The sequence below is a fragment of the Pyxicephalus adspersus genome, chromosome 5, assembly GCF_032062135.1.
Source record: "Pyxicephalus adspersus chromosome 5, UCB_Pads_2.0, whole genome shotgun sequence".
Classification (NCBI taxonomy): Eukaryota; Metazoa; Chordata; class Amphibia; order Anura; family Pyxicephalidae; genus Pyxicephalus; species Pyxicephalus adspersus.
Window position 1 is genome coordinate 121102046 of NC_092862.1, and position 20346 is coordinate 121122391.

At 37.9% G+C, this 20346-nt stretch overlaps 1 protein-coding gene across 2 annotated transcripts in view; it reads left to right on the plus strand.

Moving 5' to 3' along the window:
* DPP6 (dipeptidyl peptidase like 6) overlaps positions 1 to 20346 on the plus strand; it is a 626323-nt gene that overhangs the window by 504096 nt on the left and 101881 nt on the right. For both annotated transcript variants that reach the window (XM_072412585.1, XM_072412586.1), the window contains exon 7: positions 15915 to 16002. In XM_072412585.1, the coding sequence (XP_072268686.1) occupies positions 15915 to 16002 (88 nt within the window). The remainder of the gene's footprint in view (positions 1 to 15914; positions 16003 to 20346) is intronic.

Consider the following 20346-nt stretch of genomic DNA (forward strand, 5'->3'; position numbering starts at 1 on the left):
CGCAAATCATTTGCAGAAAATGTTTCTCCTAGCTTGCTGTTTGAGCTGACAACACAATGGGCCTGATTTATTAAAGCTTTCCAAGGCTGGGGAAGATACACTTCTTTCAGTAAATATGAGGGATCCAGCAAACCTGGAGTTGATTTTTTAAAAGTCTATTGCTATTTATTAGCAAATGTTTTCAATCCTGGACCAGATCTATTTCAAGTTTGCTAGATCACCCAGCTTCACTGATGAAAGTGTATCCTCACCAGCCTTGGAGAGCTTTAATAAATCAGTGCTTTTTGTACACTAAGATCCCATAATGCATCATTAGCCTTTTCCGTTATGGAACTCCACCTGTCAGCCACCCCTGTCTGTCCCTTACCACCTGAGCACATTGATTTCTAAGTAATCCAATGCTGCCTCATTGCCTCCCAAGAGCCTGCTTATGCACTTTGTATATGAAAAGGGCTCTCGGAAGCTGTAGTTCTGAGTAATGTTGGGACATGCTCTAGAAATGGGGAGGGAGAGAAGTTAGAAGCAAATTTGCACAATGCCTAAACATTAATGAACTTTTACCCGAACACCTTTTAAAAAAACCTTTATGGGAAAAGGCTTATTATCCAGACCCTGAAGCAAAAGTGTTTACAAGTCTTATCTTGGCACTGAAAATTCACATTGGGAACAATCTAAAGCTGGCAGAGAAAGCCAAACTCTTAAAATAAGGCAATATTAGTGGCTGCTGTTATCATTTACCATTCTATGAGTAATGTTTAGTTCTCAGCATGACTGCCTCCTGGGTTTACATTAACAGTCTTGAGATCTTCTAATAACCAGACATGCTCTTCTTTAATATTCTAGCAGTTATGCCATCAAAATGATTTATTTCAGCTTTCCAAATATTGCTCAGCAGTGTCACCTTGTGGATGGAGCCTGCAGCCAGCGTTGTCACTGTGACAGCTGTGGCGTAGGAGAAGAATGGCACACATTTCTTGCTGCATAAGAATTGATTGCAAGAACACAAATATTTAGCTATAGTCTTTGGAACAATGTTTTAATACATTGCTAACAAGCTTGCTTTGCTCACATTTTAGCATTTTCGCAAATACAATTTTACCAGCTCAAATATTTAAGAAACAATATAATATTTTGAAACTGTCAAGTCACATTAATTAAAGATTTTCAGTACATTTTAGTGCATCTTAACCCACAATGAGCTGAGCTTTTTTTTCTGGTTGCTTGTTTGGAATACTGAGCCACCTTCATATCTTTCCAGTGTGGTTGGGTTATTTAATGCATTGCATGTTATGATATGTAAGGTTAGGTGTGCCTTTTGTTAAGGTTAGCAATGAGTAATGATGTGCTCAGGTTTGATTCAGGGATGGTTAATCAAATCTTAAAATCACAAACTGCACACAAAAGGAAATCCCTTTCAAATGTAATGCATATATCAAGCAATGCCTTATCCTTAAACAATCAGAGGAAAATAATAGTCCTACTTCCCATAAGTGGACCTAATTGGGAAATTACTGGCATACCCACATCAAAAGAATAAAAATTCAATTTAATTTTAAACATGTACTTATAAAAACATAATGTCAACATAAACAACATACAATCAATAAAAAGACCGTCGCATGGCTTTACCTCACAATTGTGCACATATACAATAAAAAAAAAACTATCAAATTTATCTTCTCTGCAGCCCGACGCGTATCACAGCAGCAGCTGCTTCTTCAGGGGATTTGATAGCAGGAAACAAAGAAAGCAAACAAACAGATATCTAAAGCACGAAGTGATGTTCAAATTGGGATCTTGGCATGCTTGCTTGTTTGCTGGGTGGATGGTGGGACCAGGCTGAAGTGTGCATATTGAATAACTTTTGATTTACTGACCCAGGAAAAGGTTCGAGGGTCAATGATACCAATAACACTAATTCAGTGCTCTCCATAATACCTGCCTTGCATTCCACTTATGGGAAGTAGGACTATTATTTCCTCAAATCTTAAAATCCACATACCTGAATTTCGCAGTGAATCCAAAGACTATACGGGGTGAATCTTTATTATTAATAATTCTCGCCATTTGGAAGCTAATGCTTTTGTGCAAAAATGGGGCTGGGCCTACAACAGGGGCCATTTAAAAAAGCAAAACAAAAAATAAAAATATTGGGGCAAGAAAATCCTTTTATTGATACTTCAAGGGCAACATAGAAAAAAACACCAAATTTTAAATGACATACATTACTACTAGGACAGTCCAATTTTCAGAGACCGGATCAGTCACAGAATATTCACACAAATACAGCAGCAACACCCCAAACTGATTCAAGTCAACTAGAGTAAACATATATTTATTTTGGTAGTTTGTCAGATATACCTAAAATTTTAATTAGGGGTTTAATAGACTGTTGTTCAAGTATCAGCCACAACAGATCTAAAAGGTATAAAAATGTCAGCTCTTAGAATAAAGAAACCTAAATCCCTCAAGTTGTTCAAATTGGCCAGTAGACAGCAGTTTATAATATTATTATTATCATTAATAATAATAACTATACCTATTATTGTTATTGCTATTAAAATTAACTAAAACTTGTGACTAGTTCCAGTGCATTGTTCTAAAAGTTTAATAATATGTAAAACACTTTAAAACTACAAAACCATATGTTCTCCAAACCGCTCCCCTTCCAATTACTTTATCTCCAATTACTCGAAAAAATAAAGACTTTATATACTTGAAAGAATATATATATATATATATATATATATATATATATATATATGTGTGTGTATATATTTTTTTTTTCTGGGAGTCTATAGCTACAAATATTGTACTGTGCCTGGACAGTATGAAAGCAATTTGTTTCATGACTTGAATCAAAAGGTTCTTGCATGGGTTTTTAAGCATAAACCCGTTTGCTACAATTTGCCTGCAGCAGAGAACTCTGAACTTGCAACATTCTCCTCAACAATCTCACCACACTCACATTTTCTGGGGTTGTGGATGACAAGTTTTCCTCCTTCTCTTGCTGCTGTGCACCTGGTATATCAGAACACGGAGTGTGGAAATGTTTGGGTCCAGAAACCTAAAAATAACTTCACAACAGTTTACAACCCCCATTTGAGTATAGACAGTTGAAGCGTAATTTACAATAAGGTCAGTTTACAGACAGGTAGATTGGGTAGGCAAGCTATGAGTTCTGATATGCCCTCTGAAGGACAGTGTTGGGGGCCTACGTCATCTGAAACTTACAGCACAGTAAACAAAGGTTGTGATTTGATGATAACAGATAACAGGTAAATACAGCCATGCTTCGATATTATCACCTCCATTCCCATTCACCCGTTGCAGCACACTACTGAACAGAATAACATCACAGCAGCACGAACGCTGTACCCCTCAGTCCTAACTTGGGTTTCATTTACAATTAAACTGTATTTGCAAATGTACTGGTCTTCTTTATGAATTATACCTATCCCTCCGGGCCACCAAATATATGAGCATACCTTTTATATTAAAGGACAGCAGCTGCAATGTATTTGCAGTGAGAAGTTTTGATTCATTGTAGCCAATGTGATTTAATTCATAATTAACGCCTTTCTTAAGAGCTTTTGCTAATAAATTTTGTTAAGAGAAATATGAATGCTGCCATCACTGATCCCCTTCTTAAGATACTATTTTTCTGGTTGTCATGCTGATTTATTGACTTCAAGATTTCTCAGCTCTCTGGCCAAGAATATGCATGGGGCTTAAGAAAGCTCCTAATCTTTTGCTTTTTACAGGTAGGATAGTCTGAATATATTGAATCTTTTGAATTAATATAATAACCTGGTGATTTGTATTTGCTGAAAAAATAGTTGTCAATGGAAGCTTCTGTTCTTTTCGAGTAAAGATTGCCCTGATGCATTACCTTTTATTTCTAGTAGATTGATAGTGGTAGATTCTGGCATGGAGAGGGATGCCTTACCCTCAGACCTACCTAAGGATATCTCTCCTAAACCATCACACTTACCCTAATTCTTCATGTAAACCACTTCACTAGAACCCTAACACTTAGAATAACCCTACCAGTACTTTGCTTCCTACGAAACCCGACCATCACAACACTCCTTAGAACCTTCCTTGTATCTCTCCCGGCATCATTCACACTAACATTATCTCACACTAAGCCTAATTCACCCTGGGCAGTCCATGTAAGGCTCAAAACAACCCTCGCTGTAACCCCAAATGTGATAAACCCTCTCCTTAACCCTCATACTAACACATCTGTGCTGCACTGACATCTCAATGCACGTGTAGTATCATATACACAATAACATATATCACAAAACACATCACATTCGGTTATGGCTTGCTACATTGCAAAAAATGGTGCATGACCAATCTGTTTGATCCTTTGTTGACTTGGTAGCCCATGTGTTAACACATGAACCAGGATGCCAACCTATGAATGGGCCCTTACTTTTTCATTACCACTACTCTTAGATTGTAAGCTCTTCGGGGCAGGGTCCTCTCCTCCCCTTGTGTCACTGTCTGTATCTGCCTGTCATCTGCATCCCCTATTTAATGTACAGCGCTGCATAGTATTTTGGCACTATATGAATACTATTTATTATTAATAATACTCCTATTGGGTCTGATTTATTATAGCTCGCCAAGGATGAAGAGGATACACTTACATCAGTAAAGCTGGGAGATCCATCAAACCCAGAATGCATCTGGTTCAGGAATTAAAACATTTTACAAATAACAAATTACTTTCAAGAAATACATTCCAGGTGTGCTGGATTGCCCAGCTTCTCCAATGAAAGTGTATCCTCTCCAACCTTGAAGAGCTTTAATAAATCAGGCCCTTTGTATCACTCACAATAACGCCAATCTATCCTTTCTGATTCCTTAGCCTCCCCTTTACCCTTCCTGTACCAATAACTCTTATCTTAATTAACCCTCTCTATAATCCTTACTTTAACCTCCCTTGTATCCTTCACACTAACTCTTTCTGCAACCTTTACATTTAATTTTATACTAACCTTCCAAGTAACCTATCCCCTTACCAACCACCCTCGTAGCCCTAACATTAAACCTTCCTGAACCATAGCACCAACCTACCCATTAACTCTAACACTAACCATCTACTAACCTTCCCTTCTTGTACTTAACTCGTTTTTTGCATTCCTATCTTTCTTACACCGGATCTTCCGTACCAAAGACAATTATCCTATCACAAAGAAGCCTCAACCCCACATTGCCTACAGCTTCAAGGCTTTCTATAATATGATAAAGATCAGAATACAAAGTGCAGAAACACTAATAAAAAGATCTGCCATGATCTGACTACAGTAAGCTAAATTCACAGAGGTGACTGTAAATTAACAGTGGCTCCTTGTCCTGTTTTATTTAGGAAACCTGTAAAAGTGTTGCTTTTACGTAGACAGCCGTATCCGTAGATCATTGCATTTCTTTTAGTGATTCCTAGATGGACACCTAAGAATGAAGAATGCTGTTTGAAAATTAAATTGTGCTTTGATCAATGTGATGAGAGGAAATAAATAAAGAGAAGAAGAGACAAACAGAAAAGGAACAGGCAGAATCCTAAATAATAAAGCAATGGCACGACACAACTGGCTGAGATGAGATGTGAACATCTAGAATAACAAAAGAAAATGAGCAGATTGCAGTATCATAAGCAATAATTACATACAAAAAAATTTACATTTTGTTTACTGGAAAGTTTAGCACAGTTGTTACTTATTTTAAAAAATATTAAAAAGTAGAGGTCCATTTTATTTTCTGCAACTACATTTCTGTATAAGTCAATACTTATCAGTGCAAGATATGCATAAGGCTAACTGTTCCTAGGCCCATGACGTTAAACCATGATTGTTCCTCCTACTTATTTATCACCTGAAAGCTCGAATTGAATTTGGGGACAGGATTTGGGCTGTTCATGGGTGCTTAAAGTCACAAGGCCAACTAGGTCTGTTCCTTGTCAACAACTCTTTGCCTATTTATGAGCTGCAAGGGTTACACGGGTGTCAACTTCAGGTCAAATGCATCAATCAGAAAATGTTAAATGACCTCAGAATTATCGTAAACTAATTTCAAATGCAAACTAAACTCATCTGAAATTAAATTGCATTTGCTCATCTACAGAAGCACAGCATCTATCAGTGCTCAGATTACATTAGGCTGAAATGTAAAAATTGCTTCGGTCCATAAGAGGTGTACAAATGTGAGAGCTGAGCGCTTAAACTACCACTGGCTAACATTTAGTTTGTTAAAACTTTGGGTCTGATTTAATAAAGCTATCCAAAACTGGAAAACATAGACTATCATGGGAGGACTCGGGTGGTCCACCAAACCTGGATTGGATTTCTCAAAAGGTATTTGCTTTGAAAAGTGTTTGCAGTCATAGACCAGAATCATTCCAGATTTGCTGGATCACCCAGGTTCACCCTTGATAGTTTATCCTCTCCAGTCTTGGAGAGCTTTGATAAATCAGACCCATTGTATGTCATAAATAATTGCACATGCTTCATTGGTGGCCTCACATTATTGCTTTTCTGAAGTTGACACTGGATGAACGTACAATAGCAGCACAATAAGGGTCTGCATGGCCCCATTGCAGTTTCTACTGAAAGGGTAACAATGCCGGAGCACAACTAGAAAATAGGTAGAAAGTGTTGTCACATAAAATGAATCGCCTAGTCCACATTCAAGATCACCAAATATTCATAATTCAAATTTTATTTACAAATCATTTTTTTAAAATACATAAGTATGGACCCGAGATTCTGCTTCTTTTTCTATTCTTTATGTCACATTGGGGTCTTTGAACATTAAATTATAGCTTGGCTTACATTCTGCAGGGGAGGCTGGTTTCTTCCTTAGCATAAATTGTGCATATACCATTTTTAAGTCTGAGAATCTGGAAATTGTGGATAGTTTTTGGCCACTTTCCACAAAGTATTTATTCTACTTGTTTAAGAACAGATGGGTTTTTGATGAATGTAATTACATTACAATATTCCAATGTTAAAGTTAACATTTTTAAAGTTGCTTTGGAATACCTTGAATTAAGGTACCCTTAAAGTTCCAAAAACATTTTCTTTTTTCTTGGAATAAGAAATTGTACCCACTGTCACTGTCATGTATCCACGATCCCTAATAGCATCCAGAAGACAATTCTGCCCAGCTGAGAAATCCTTGTGCACGTGCCATCTCTTTGTGGTTGAAACAATGGCCATGGCTCCTGCATTTGTTGCCTGATGTGTGACAAGTCATAATTAAATTTCTTCATTACTGGCCAAACATTTAATATTAAGTAATTGGTTGAAAAATAGGTCACTCACTGCAGGAAGCAACCAGCTTTATAAAACAGATGTTCTGCTCCTCCAAAAATAATGAGCTCCTGCTTTCCAATTTATAAAGATGATAAAGTGTTTTGTTGCATTACAATGTAAAAACAGTAGGCGTTCTGCACAATATCAAATTATTTCATTTATGCCTGACTTTATTTTCTTCACATGTTATTAATACTAGTTCCTAAAATGTTTATTTTTCTTCATTTATTAATAATTTGCATTATAAAGCTCTGCATAAAATTTAGGGAATTGATGTAAAAGTGATAACAAAATTATACCATAGTAATTTTGAATATGCTACAATGCATTCTAGTATAAGAAACATTTTACTGTTGTTGTGCATGTACCAGTTGGGAGGATGTATATGAGCAGCATTGATCTGCTGTTTTCTGTTCTTGGAACATTGTAAAGAAAACATCTACAGACTTCTGTAAATTCCTGGGGCATCATATAGTCTATTCACACTTACTTGAATATATTAAAGCATGTTAACACTCATTGTAATACATGGATACATATAATCTATTGCATTTGCCAGCTCATTTCCTGTAGGTTTGAAAAGAGGTTCAACACACCCAAAAATGTACCATAAATGCTCCAGCTGCATTTTTGGCCAATGCATTCATACATGCATCCAGTACATGAAGGGTTTAGTGCATTGATGCATTGTGGTATGGATGGTGTAGATGTGGTACAAATGGGTTGGCAACTTTAGGTTGATTTTGCCACCAAAAAACAATTTTTGCATGGTATGCAGCCGAAGAACTGTTTTTTAGATGGCCCTATACATTTTTAGTGGAACTGTTTTACGTTTTTGACTTTACTAGTGTATTGTGCATTAGAATGCCCAGTGTTATCACTTTAGTAAAACATCAAGGAATAAAGATTATATTTAACAAATCAGCTTCAGCCTTTAGAAAACACAGATTACATATTCATTCCCCTTGATTTCCACCAAGAATAATTGTATGTGGCTTTACCTGTGTAAGAAATTGCAGGATAAATATATTTCACATGGTGGAGGGGACGTTAAGCTTTGTAAGGCATTATCATTCTGTGCACAGGTAAATGATAAAATTATTATTATTATTAAACAGTATTTATTTAGCACCAACATATTATGCAGCGCTGTACATTAAATAGGGGTTGCAAATGACAGAAAGATACAGACAGTGGCACAGGAGGAGGAGAGGACCCTGCCCCGAAGAACTTACAATCAAGGAGAAAAAAACTATCTTAAATAAGGACTTCTAGAAAACAAAAATCATATAACTGTGCTGGTGCTCTAATTATAAAATGGCAGTGACATCATTTCATTATTTTATTTCTCAAATCTCGATAGTTTAAAAGGATAATTTTCTTATATACTGTAAACAGGGTCATAGTAGCAAAGTCAGAAGTGCAGCGCCAAAATGATTTCTTTATTTCTTTTCTGTTTCGTTTGCTTGGTATGGTAAATGTATCATGAATTCAGACCTGGAGGCAGAAAGGCTGGGGAGACTCCTTGGATGAGTTGCAGGACCCTCAGAGGTTCTCGAAATGAACAGCTAAAGCACAGAGGCAACTCACTAAGAGTTATCAGCTGCCTGGAACAGACAATTACCAGCCAAAAGAAATATTCTTGAATAACTTTATTGTTTGGTAACTGTCCTGAAAGTTAGGAGCAGTGTGATTTTTAAAACAATAGTGCATAGAATTCATACTTAATCACAAAAAGGTATCTTTGCCTGGGAAAGCAAGGTGTTAGGAGATGCTCATCTGGTCGACGACTCAGTGCTGTGTGCCATCTCAATATAAAACACTGCTTGTTCTGTCCAGAGGGGAATTAAGGGGAATTAGGATAGCAGCAGCCCTTGTTTCCTTTTAGCTGTGCAGCCTGATGGATTTATGGCATCCCCAGCATCCATTGGTAGTCTGTGCGCAGCTGAAGGGGATTCTAAAGGCTGATCATCTCCTGATTCAGTCCTGCATTGCTATTGGCTGCTGGGACTTTAAAGCCTCTCTGCTCCCAGTCACAGGGCCTGTTATAGCGTTTAGCTGGGCTTATCTGTGCTGGAGAGATTCTGAGTGTTTCTCTGTTACTGACCTGCTCCTGTTCCTGACAATCCGCTTGAACTCAGACTGGACCGACCTTGCCTTTGACCCTGACTCTGCTTGTGCCTTTTCCTTGGTATCTCGTTTGGTGGCCTGATCGTCTGTGTTTGACTTCAGCTTGTTTCTGGATTCCCTGGTAATTCTGTACAGTTTATCTATGGGCTCCTGGTCAGCTGCCAGCCTATCCCCAGACTCCATTCCTTGCACACTAAGTCCTGGGGGCATCTGAGTGCTGGGAGACACAACCAGTCTCCCGAGGCTGAGCAGGGGCTGCTATAGGTGAAGACTGCGGCCATAGATTGGGGGACTGGTGTCTGGTGAATACTGGTACTGACCAAACCCTTACACAAGGACACCTTAGTAGGGACTTAAGTAGGGCTATTCCAGAACATTTTGATGCCTTATGCAGGACACCTATTGTCACCCCCCACACACACTCCAACAATAAAGTGATAACCTAGGCAATTAAGCACTGGGTTACACTAGTGTTTGAAAGTTTTAGATGTATTGCTATTCTACAAATGAGATAGCATATCATGCATCTGTCACAACCACAAAAGGCCTGACATACTGGTATACTTGTTCTCTCAGACTCTATCAGAAGACATTGATGTTAAAGTCCCACACCCTTTGTTTCTAATGGGTGCCAGCACATACAGAATCTTGTACCTCATTTTTCTTTGCCTCATGGCCCTTTAGCTGCCATTTTCTACCAGACATGTTGTGAAATAATACAAACACTACTTCTGGCTTGGATGTTTCGTAATGCTTTCTAGTGAAGGAAACCCTGTAGCCTCTTAATAAGGACCCAAAAAGAAAAGCAGAGTATAAAAGGACTAATCACCAAAATTGCCTGTATGCTTTGCTAGCCTGATCTTTCCTTCATACTGACTTACCAGGGTTTGTTCTACTCTATGGGCTTGATTTATTAAAGCTCTCTAAGACTTGAGAATATAGACTATTGGGTGATTCAACAAACCTGGAATGGATCTGGTCCAGGATTGAAAACATTTGCAAAAAAGTAGCAAATGATTTTAATAGATGCATTCAAGGTTTGCTGTTTAACCCCACTATAGTCTATCTTCTCAAGTCTAAGAGAGCTTTAATAAATAAGGCCTTGTGTCTCCTTGTGGAGGTGACCATCTTGGTAGAGAACAAGCTTTGATTCCTAATGTCAAACTGTCCTCCTGATGACGGAAGGTATATTATTCAAACAGCAACAGAAGAGGTGGAACAAGATCCATAGAATGAATGAAATAAACACGTGGAGATCCTTGCACAGCAGGTCCCCAGGTACAGCTTTCTTTCTTTGTTAGTCATATAAATCCCACTCCATATTATGTGAGACCGGCAGTCTGAGGCAGCATGACCATAGAAATATATCACACTGCAGGTATATAGCTATTGGGCTATAAGACACTTCTAACATTTTAGGTCCAGGTCTACTTTAAATAGTTTTAGAAAGGGAACTGCCCCAGCTTTTATATCAAAAGGGAAGTCTTTCATTATTTTTCTGCATATAGCTCTGAGATTTACCCTATGGTCTTGTTTCAGTAAGGAAAATGTCTGCACCTGGACCCCTAGACACGTTACCAAATTCCTGACGCATTTCACTGCTTTGCCTCGCGTTTTTAGATTTTACTCCAGAGTTGAAGCAGACAGACAAAACTTAAGATGAACTACATTCTATTGATTATGACAAAAGTAATGCCTAGTTCTTGCTGAGCAGATGGTGATTGCATGTCCATAGCTCCATTCTACAATGAGTAACATATTTCTCTGAATTGTGCTTGTCTGGCTGAGGCGCTGAGCGGAAATCCACAGCTTTAGATTCTAGTTAACCCTCTGACATCAACTACATTTGCTGCGATTGTTCAGCTGTGCGGAATGGCTCTGGTGTTAACATTCTGTTTTTTTCGCCGCCTTGATGGGAAATTTGATGAGCAGCTGTGTCTTATTTCATGATAAAAGTGTGGCATAGAGCTGGCTCCTGATATAAGGGAGGATTTATACAACTATGAGAAAACTCAGACGCTGGAGAGAAGCTGTAAATCTCACTGATTTCAAGTTGTTCTTCGGAATCTGATAACTAGAACTGGTAAAGTGCTTATCTGGGAGATTTGGTGGTGAATTATGCTGGGTTTTAGGAGGCTAAGGTTATGATTACAGTTAAAGCTAAACTTTTACACAAACAGTTGAATGCAATGGCAGAAAAAACAAAAGTACAGTTTATAGGAACTGTTTCACCAACCAAAAGATATATAGTTTTGTTCAGTCAGTTTGGTGATTCAGGATCAGCTACTATACATCACAATTATGTCTGGAACATCCTATAGACTACACTGTGAAAAGGGAGGCCTGGAACGTACGAGGATAGTGGAAGGCCAGCATGACTGAGCAGACAGGAGGGGAGACAGCAGAGGGTTAATGGTTAGAAGTGATACGTGCAAGGAAAAGGAAAGGGGAGGGGATGGGTGAGACATAGGGAGGGGTGGATTGGTGGAGCGATAGGAGTTAAAAAGGTTGGGAAACGGAAGTGGAGGCCTTTTCTACAAGAGACAGCAGGAAGGGTGAAGTTTTTCCCCGCCCTCCCTTCCCTTTTATTTGGTTTTGTTTTGTCTTATTTTGTTTTATTTTGTTTTGATGGCGGTTGAGGTCCTCGGGGGGGAGTGTATTTTTGGTTGATATGTGGATAGGAAGGGTGATTGTGGGTAATTTAAAGAAATGGGTTGGTGGGAAATGTTTTGTGTGGGAAATGTTTAGCGGGGGAATTTTGGTGGGAAAGTTTGAAAGAGGGGGAGGCATTGGTTGGGGGGGGTTTGGTTGGTAGGCAAGTTGACCTAGCTATGTCTTGCCGCAGTCAAGGCATAGAGCTTGGCCCAAGACCCAGTATAGCCAGACATGTTGATAAATAGCACTGTGCTAAGAAATCAAGCCCACATAAAGTTCCCAGTGCTGATCCTCACTCTTCTACTTTGTTTGCTGTGCAATTACAGAAGGTAAGACCTTGATACTGATCTTGTTTTATTCCTTTTTACGGAATACATAACTAGAATAAGTGGTACTTTACCTCTACTTGAGGTTCAAATCACTGTTTTATATGGATCACAATGACCCTGTGAGACATCTGCATCTTATTCACCAGGAATACACAAAAACCACAGCAACTGTCCCAGCCCTCCTGGTAGCTTTCCACCTATTTTAAATAATGAAGAATGTAGAAAAGTAGAGACACAGCCATGAGCATCCCTGTTGAACAACAGCATTAGGACTTCAAGACGTTATTCTCATTATTTGTTGGGAAGCAAAACTAATAATGAGGTTGAGACATTATTCTTGTTGCATAGAGTGGGTATTTCAAGTAAACCTGCCATCTACTGTAAAAATCATATAGGAAAAGTCCCATTTAAGAAATAAACCACAAAGTGTTATGTCTTTACTAAATGAAAGCATTTCCCGTGGTCCCTTCTGTGCTGTGAATCTTGCGGCTTAACATCTCTGATCGCCTGCCATTTCCAGTCAAAGCATTTCACTGGCCATTACAAACTTCTTTTTAAAGATAGTTTACATTGCAAATTGTGCTTTGCATAGTTCTTCTAAAATTAGAATAGGAGTATGTGGAAAATAATAGAACTTCCTCTCCCCTACAGTAATTTTTTATCTGTTAGGTTTCCTGTATACATGATATGATTATTTTCCAATATTATCAATAACATGAAAATACCTGGTTATCAGGTTGTATGGGAAGAATACTACCTTCTAAATTATTTTTTTCTGAATATCTGCACACCTGATGGCAAGCACGTCCCATCATTTCATTCACATGCAATCAAAATAATTTATCAATAGTCTAATCTAAAGAATGCCATCTCATGTCATCTCAAAATTGTAAAATTGAGGTCTGGACACTTTGTATGCTACTACTGTCAAGCACTTTGAGCTTAATATCAAATAAATAAAATCTTTTAGCACACAAGGGCCTGATGAAGAAGGGACCCCTGAAGCCCCTGAAATGTGTTGTGTTAGCTTTGTATGCTGAATACTACTAGGACAATATAATAAAATAAATCAGACTTTTTATTCTTGGGGTGATGCTGTTTTCTTTCTGATTTCATGTATATGGGTAGCCTAACTTATTGATTTAATAATGATCACTGTTGGTGTCAGTTCCACCGGGATGATGTCATGTAAGCTTTAATTTGGAAATATCCGGATTAGATAAGCTGCACCTGGGGTATTTATCGTTCATATTATTCTCCTGTTTGCTTCTCTAGCTCAACTAAATCAGCTAAACTTTTGGACCACAACCAATGACTTGTTGCAAGGTGTTCAGACATGATGATCTGTGTATGTAAGGTCACTGCTGTGGCTGGTGACAATCTAATTTTACAGGGTTTTAATGCTTATCTGAGAAGGTTCATGCTTCACTCGTCAGAATAATTGAATCTTATTCTTCTGAAAGATGAGATAGTTACTGGAACTGACAACACTTGTCTGTTTTCACGTCTGAATTATTAGTTTTAATCATTTTTCCTCTACCTTTGCTTCAACTAACGTTGTTACATAACATTCATTTTAATTACAAAACTTAACATTTGCAATTTACCTGAGACTATTTATTATCTTGTTGATTAAATGTAAAATTTACCTTCATCTCAGCGACGTGGAAAAATTAAGTAATAAAGTAGGATTAGTGGAGTGGGTAGAATTTCTCACTAAATTTAAAAATAGTCACAGGAGATAACCAATTTAACTTCCATTCTTTGGTAAAGTTTTCTCTATTTTACATACAAAGATTGGGAATACATAAAGATTTGTATTCGGCAAGTTTTCAGAATCTCAAAAGTTTGCTTATCAGGAACAAGAGCACACCTGTTCTACAAAGTATTACTAAGTTCTCCTATTCCTTTATCCTATTGTTTTTCACATTTACATACAGAAAGCAAAAGTGGCAATGAAAATGAAATGGTACAAATTGTAAAGGTTCTTGTACATGGAAGGCCTTGTGTGCACACCTGAACTGCTTGAGATGCAACTCAGAAGCAGCTTGAAATAATTGAAACACAAGATGCTTTGACTGACTTTTTGAGATTCTTTGACACATCTCAGAATTTCCTTGAAGCATATTGAGCACTTGATTCAGTTCTGAGTATAAAACTCTGTCTACATATGCCCCATCTACACCATTACCATGATTTTGGTTTAAAAAAAAAAAGAAACGCATATACCAAATTTTACCATTGCATGTATTCAAGTGGTTCCGAGAAAAATTAAAACATCTCACAAGGGTTTTAACATATTAATGTCATTTACAAAGTTGTTTTTTTTTAACTTTTTGAAATCTGCAGTTTTTATTAAAAGAAAATCAGGTGATTCTGAATACAAATATTCTTGTTTAAACAATTTATATAATATGGTTACACAGACCCCTGGGGAAAACTACAGCCATGCTGCCACACATTGACATGAATTATATATAGCTGATGCTGGAGTGAGTTTATATAGATAGATATTGGCTAAAAGGAGTAGGGGAGATCAGCAACTGTGAGATAAGGACAGCAACATGGCAATTGCCTATGATACACAGTATTATCAAACTATATATTGTCCCAGTAGGGTTTAAAGCCCAAGTCCAGCTTTTTTTAAAAAAATGGAGAAGTGGTCCTTAGTAGCTCTTTAAATTAAAAAGCAACCTTGGCTGTAATACGTACCACCTCTTTGAATCATTCATGAGCGCACTAACCATTTAATTATATCTGCATACTGAAATAGAGACACGTACCTTTAACCACATAGCTTTTTGTAAACCTAGACTCAAGACTGAAATGAAGAAGGACACCAGAGACAGCCTGACAACTGAAATGTGCCTGGCGGTGCTCCCTGCTAAAAGGGGCTGGGGAGAACATTGCAACTAATATTTTAATTACCTTGTATTTGATTGTAACTTGTATAGCAGACATATTATTCAACACTACAAAGTCCATAGTCATGTCCCTAACTGTCCCTCAAAAAAGCTCTCAATGTTCCTACCAAAGTCATATGTCATTACCATAGTGTAAGGACAAATTTAGGAGGAATTCAAGTATCCTAACTGCATGTTTTGGAGGTTTTGAAACCCACAGAAACACAGTGAAAATATACAAACTTAGCAGACAGTGTCCTGGCTGAGATTTGACCCCAGTGCTGCAAAGCCAAGAATGTAACTGGCATTTCAGAACAAGCTCAGCAGTGGTATCTACTTTTGTATGTACTAATATGTATTGTATGAAAGCAGTCATCATTTCAATGCATACATGTTTGTACTGCAATGAGTTTACCAATCTGGGCTAAATAAATAGGATCCAAGCTAAGAGTTTTTCTGCTGCCTTCCAGTGGTGGACCCACTTATTTCACTATTTCCTTCTTGTGTGTGTTGTCTGTAATCTACATGACTAAAATGGGAAAAATATAAATATTCTCCTTTTATCTCCACAGTAAACTTACTGAATTAAACCCTCCTGAAGTAGAAGTAGAGAAAGCATATCTCCAGTATGCTGGATGGGGCCCCAAAGGTCAACAACTGGTAAGTCATGTTTTTGGCAGTATATTATGCATCACGTATAATGGTGTCTAATTGAAGGATTGCTTGTGTTGTCCAGGCAAGCAGTCATCTAGATGTAGAAACATTGGCCCTGATTTATGAAAGCTCTCCAAGGCTGGAGAGGATACACTTTCATCAGTGAAGCTGGGTGATCTAGCAAACCTGGAATGGATCTGGTTCCGGATTCAAAGCATTTGCTAGGAAATAGCAAATGATTTTTAAAAGTCCATTCCATGTTTTGTGGATCACCCAGCTTCACTTCTGAAAGTGTATTCTCTCCAGCCTTGGAGAGCTTTCATAAATCAGGGCCATTGGCTCAAGACCTTTTCCCATAGCAAACAATCTAGTTCCAGCTGTCTTTTTTTAGAATACAACCCAATGTCTTGAAGGTACTAGAAATGCACTCTTATCCCATATTAAGTAATAGAATGTCACATAAAGAAGAGCAATGACAGTGGAGCATTTTACACGGACGTGTACAACTACGACTCTTGTGACAAATGAAGAATCATTACACAGTGGTTTATCTAGAGATCAATAGTATTTATTGACAGACTAATTTATTGTTACAAAAGTTCATGCTCTTTGTATCCAAGTAACTGTCTTTACCAGGATAAGGTTCTTAGGTTGGATTTATTGGACCCTCATTACTTGCTTTGATACTGGCTGTTAAAGCACCCATACACATGGGGCCTGATTCATTAAAGCTCTCCAAGGCTTTCTTAAAAGTCATATACTATTGTTAGCAAATGTTTTCATTCCTGAACCAGATCCATTCCAGGTTTGTAAGATCACCTAGGTTCACTGATGAAAGTATATCTTCTCCAACCTTGGAAAGCTTTAATAAATCGGGCCCATTGAAGGGAGATCAGATGTGCCTGTATGATCTGTCAGCAGAAATGTTAATAAACTTGGATATGGCTCAGAGATTTTATGTTTATAGTTATGGAGCGCGCAGAGGAACACTTGACACTTTTCCATTTGATGCCCTCAGAGATCAGACAGCCATCGGACAACTACATCATTCCATGGGTATTGTCCATTCCAGCTGAAAACAGCCAGACCAGAAGACTGTCCCCTAATGTCAATGTGTGGTTTAAAACTTGTTCCTTCATCCAAAAAATCCTTTCATCAAGATTTTAACTTTTAAAAAGGCACAGAAACAGAAAAGTAACTATTCTTTATTAGTCAACATAGGATTATTTGGATCCCTTCTGAGCTATAATTCACAAGGCCACATCCCAACAATAGAACCACAAACAATTTGGTGAATAACCAGATAACAGGACTTTACAGGACAATAAAAAAATACTCTCACTTTATTTAGATAACATCATAGAAAGTTAACAACGATACATAAAAACATTTATAGCACCAATATAGATCTCCTTAAGGACACTCCAAAAGGGATCTTCCAAATTTTGATTATCACCTATTTCCAACATACAATTGATGTACTGAAAAATGAACGATATGTGTTGCAGTCGTGTTATGTACAACCTTTTTTTGAGCAAATACATTAATTTGTTGTAATTATAGATCTCCTCCTCCTGAGGAAGCAGACTAAGATTCTTTGAAACGCATCAAACTCTGGAACATCCCTTTTGGGGTGTCCTTAAGGAGATCTATATTGGTGCTAAAATTGTTTTTATGTATCTTTGTTGTTCACTTTCTGTGATGTTATCTAAATAAAGTGAACTGTTATACATTTTTAACTATATGCTTTGGAGAATAATTATATTGGCCTCTAAAGTCCTGTTATCTGGTTATTCACCAAATATTCTTTGGTGATGAGACCAAAATTTTATTATATTTGACTACAGCAGAAGTCAATATTTACCGAAATAGCCTTCTGTTGTCACCTCGTGGCCCTGCAAGGGTAAATTACTAGATTGATCCAGGCACGTCCTGTTATTTTCATGCTTCTCACTCCCCTGCATGGTGAGCCATCACCATGTCATCATTCTACCTCTTACAATATGATTGAAGCTGAAGTTTATTCTGCCTATATTCTGCCTTTCCTCCTTATCAACATGATAATTACATTTTCAGATTTCTTTTTGTTTTACTTTCCATTTTCTCTAGATGAGTTATTAGACCCACAAATGTCATAAATGAAAAAAAAAATGAATGAAAGGTGGAGGCCAGTGACAATAAGGCTGGGAAGGGCTAGAAGATGCTAGATGTTAGCCTCTGACCACCCCGCTGCTACCATAACATACTTTAATTACTTATGGTTTGAAAACCTATATGTAGGTCAAGGTATAGAAGAAAATGTAAAGTGTCTCAGTGGTTTTGCTTTGGAAATGAGGACATCAACATCTCTTACTGCCTGTCATTTCTGCTGAGATGCTCAACCTGACTGTGTTACATATTAATGTATTATCCACCCAACAAATGCCCTACCCTTCCTATGAATCAGGTTCTGCAGCATGCCAACCAAATCTTCTAAATGACCTTTCCTTGTGCTGTGCTTTTCTGTGTACTTACTTTGATGGAAACCCTCTACTCTTGCCAGACAGTCACCTGTAGGTGACTATGGCAGCATTAATCTCCACTACCTAAATTGAGAAATGCATCTATACGACACATTGAGGCCTATAAATAAAATCAGAAACCTGCAGCACTTAAAATAATCACTCCCTTTGTAAGGTACATGTCAGGCCTATTGATCAAGTTAGAAGAGAGGGTCTGTTAGTGGAGTCTTTTTGCTTAAATGTTAATGTGTCTAAATGAATTGGAATAAAATGAGGGATAAACAAATATTGGGTTCATTATCTGCATGACACTTATTTGAATGAGCTAATAACCTGAAAGCACAAAGTAAGGTAATTCTGTATATTAGGTTTTACAGGAACACTTACAAATGTTAAAGCCTTGTGAGCTCAACATTTAAATGATACAGCCTTTTTTTGGAGTTTTGCAGTTTTTATGAGTACACTGTACTATATAAAGATACAGTTTTTATGGAGTAAAAATGTTCATTCCTCTGACAATATTTGTTGTCCAATAGTGTTCCATTGGGGAAATAGACTCTTCTCTTCTTGTCTCATAACACAAAAGGAAGTGAGTGGGGAAAGTCTTCTCTGACCAAGCGGCAACTTTTTATAACTCAGTCTTTGTCACTATGACCACCAGGACACTATGGGAAGGTTAATCTACAAAAACAGGAACATACACAGTAAGATACACCTAACAGGGTTTCTATCTGCATACTTGTCCCAGGTTAATGACCTGGAAGCAAGCATTCTCGCTCTGCTCCAGGCAGCTGGCACCTTGCTCTTAAAAAGAACTAGCATTTGCAGATTTGACAACAAGGCAGTGACTGGTACTGCCCCTGCCCCCATTTATTCTCTATTGGGCTGCCACAAGTAGTGGGTACAGGTAGCATCTCCTCAGAGGCAGCAGTTTAGTGACATGAAGAAGTGGTAACTGCACAGCAACCTCAAGACCAAGACGTCTTAAAGTAATGTCATCTGGACATCATTTGACAACTACTTTCATTCATCTTTCAGTTCCTAAGTCATCATAATTATTAAGGCACCCTACTACCAACAGTTTAAATGCCTCAATACAAGCTCCTGTGCTTTGCCTTCAAATCTCTCCAGAGTTCTTGTCCCACTTACCTTTCTGACCTGGTAAAAAATACTCCCCTCCTGCTCTCTCTGCACCTCCAATGACCTACTAATGACTTCCTCACTCGTAACCTCATCACACGCACGGATACAAGACTTTTTTAGAGCTGCCCCAACTCTCTGGAATGGTCTTCCTCATCCTATTCGGCTTGCTCCTACTTTCTGCTCATTTAAAAGACCCCTCAAAACCCAATTATTTCAAACTTGCCTACCAATCTTCTTCTGTCTTTTGAAACCCTCACTACTTCCCACCACTACATATCTCCCATCCAATTGTGTGCTACTTCCCCTACCCCATAGATTGTAAGCTCTTCAGGGCAGGGTCCTCTACTAATTTGTCACTGTCTGTATTTGTCTGTCATTTGCAACCCCCTATTTAGTGTACAGTGCTGCATAATTTGTTGGCACTATATAAATCCTGATTATTATTAACAATAATAATAATAATAATAATTAATTTTTTTTTGTGATTGAAAGATGGTTTAAACCTGTAGCTGCTGAAATTCCAAACACCAAATATAACATAGAAAGCCTGGCTATTCACTGAACATCTGTACACCATGTGTGACGTTGTTCATGGCACTTGTCATGAAAATATACCTAGCTTCTCCATCCAGGTTCCAAGGTTTATTTACACCCATAAAAAAGCCCTCGTTCCCTCCGTAAATCAAGTCCAGTAGGTCCTGAGTCT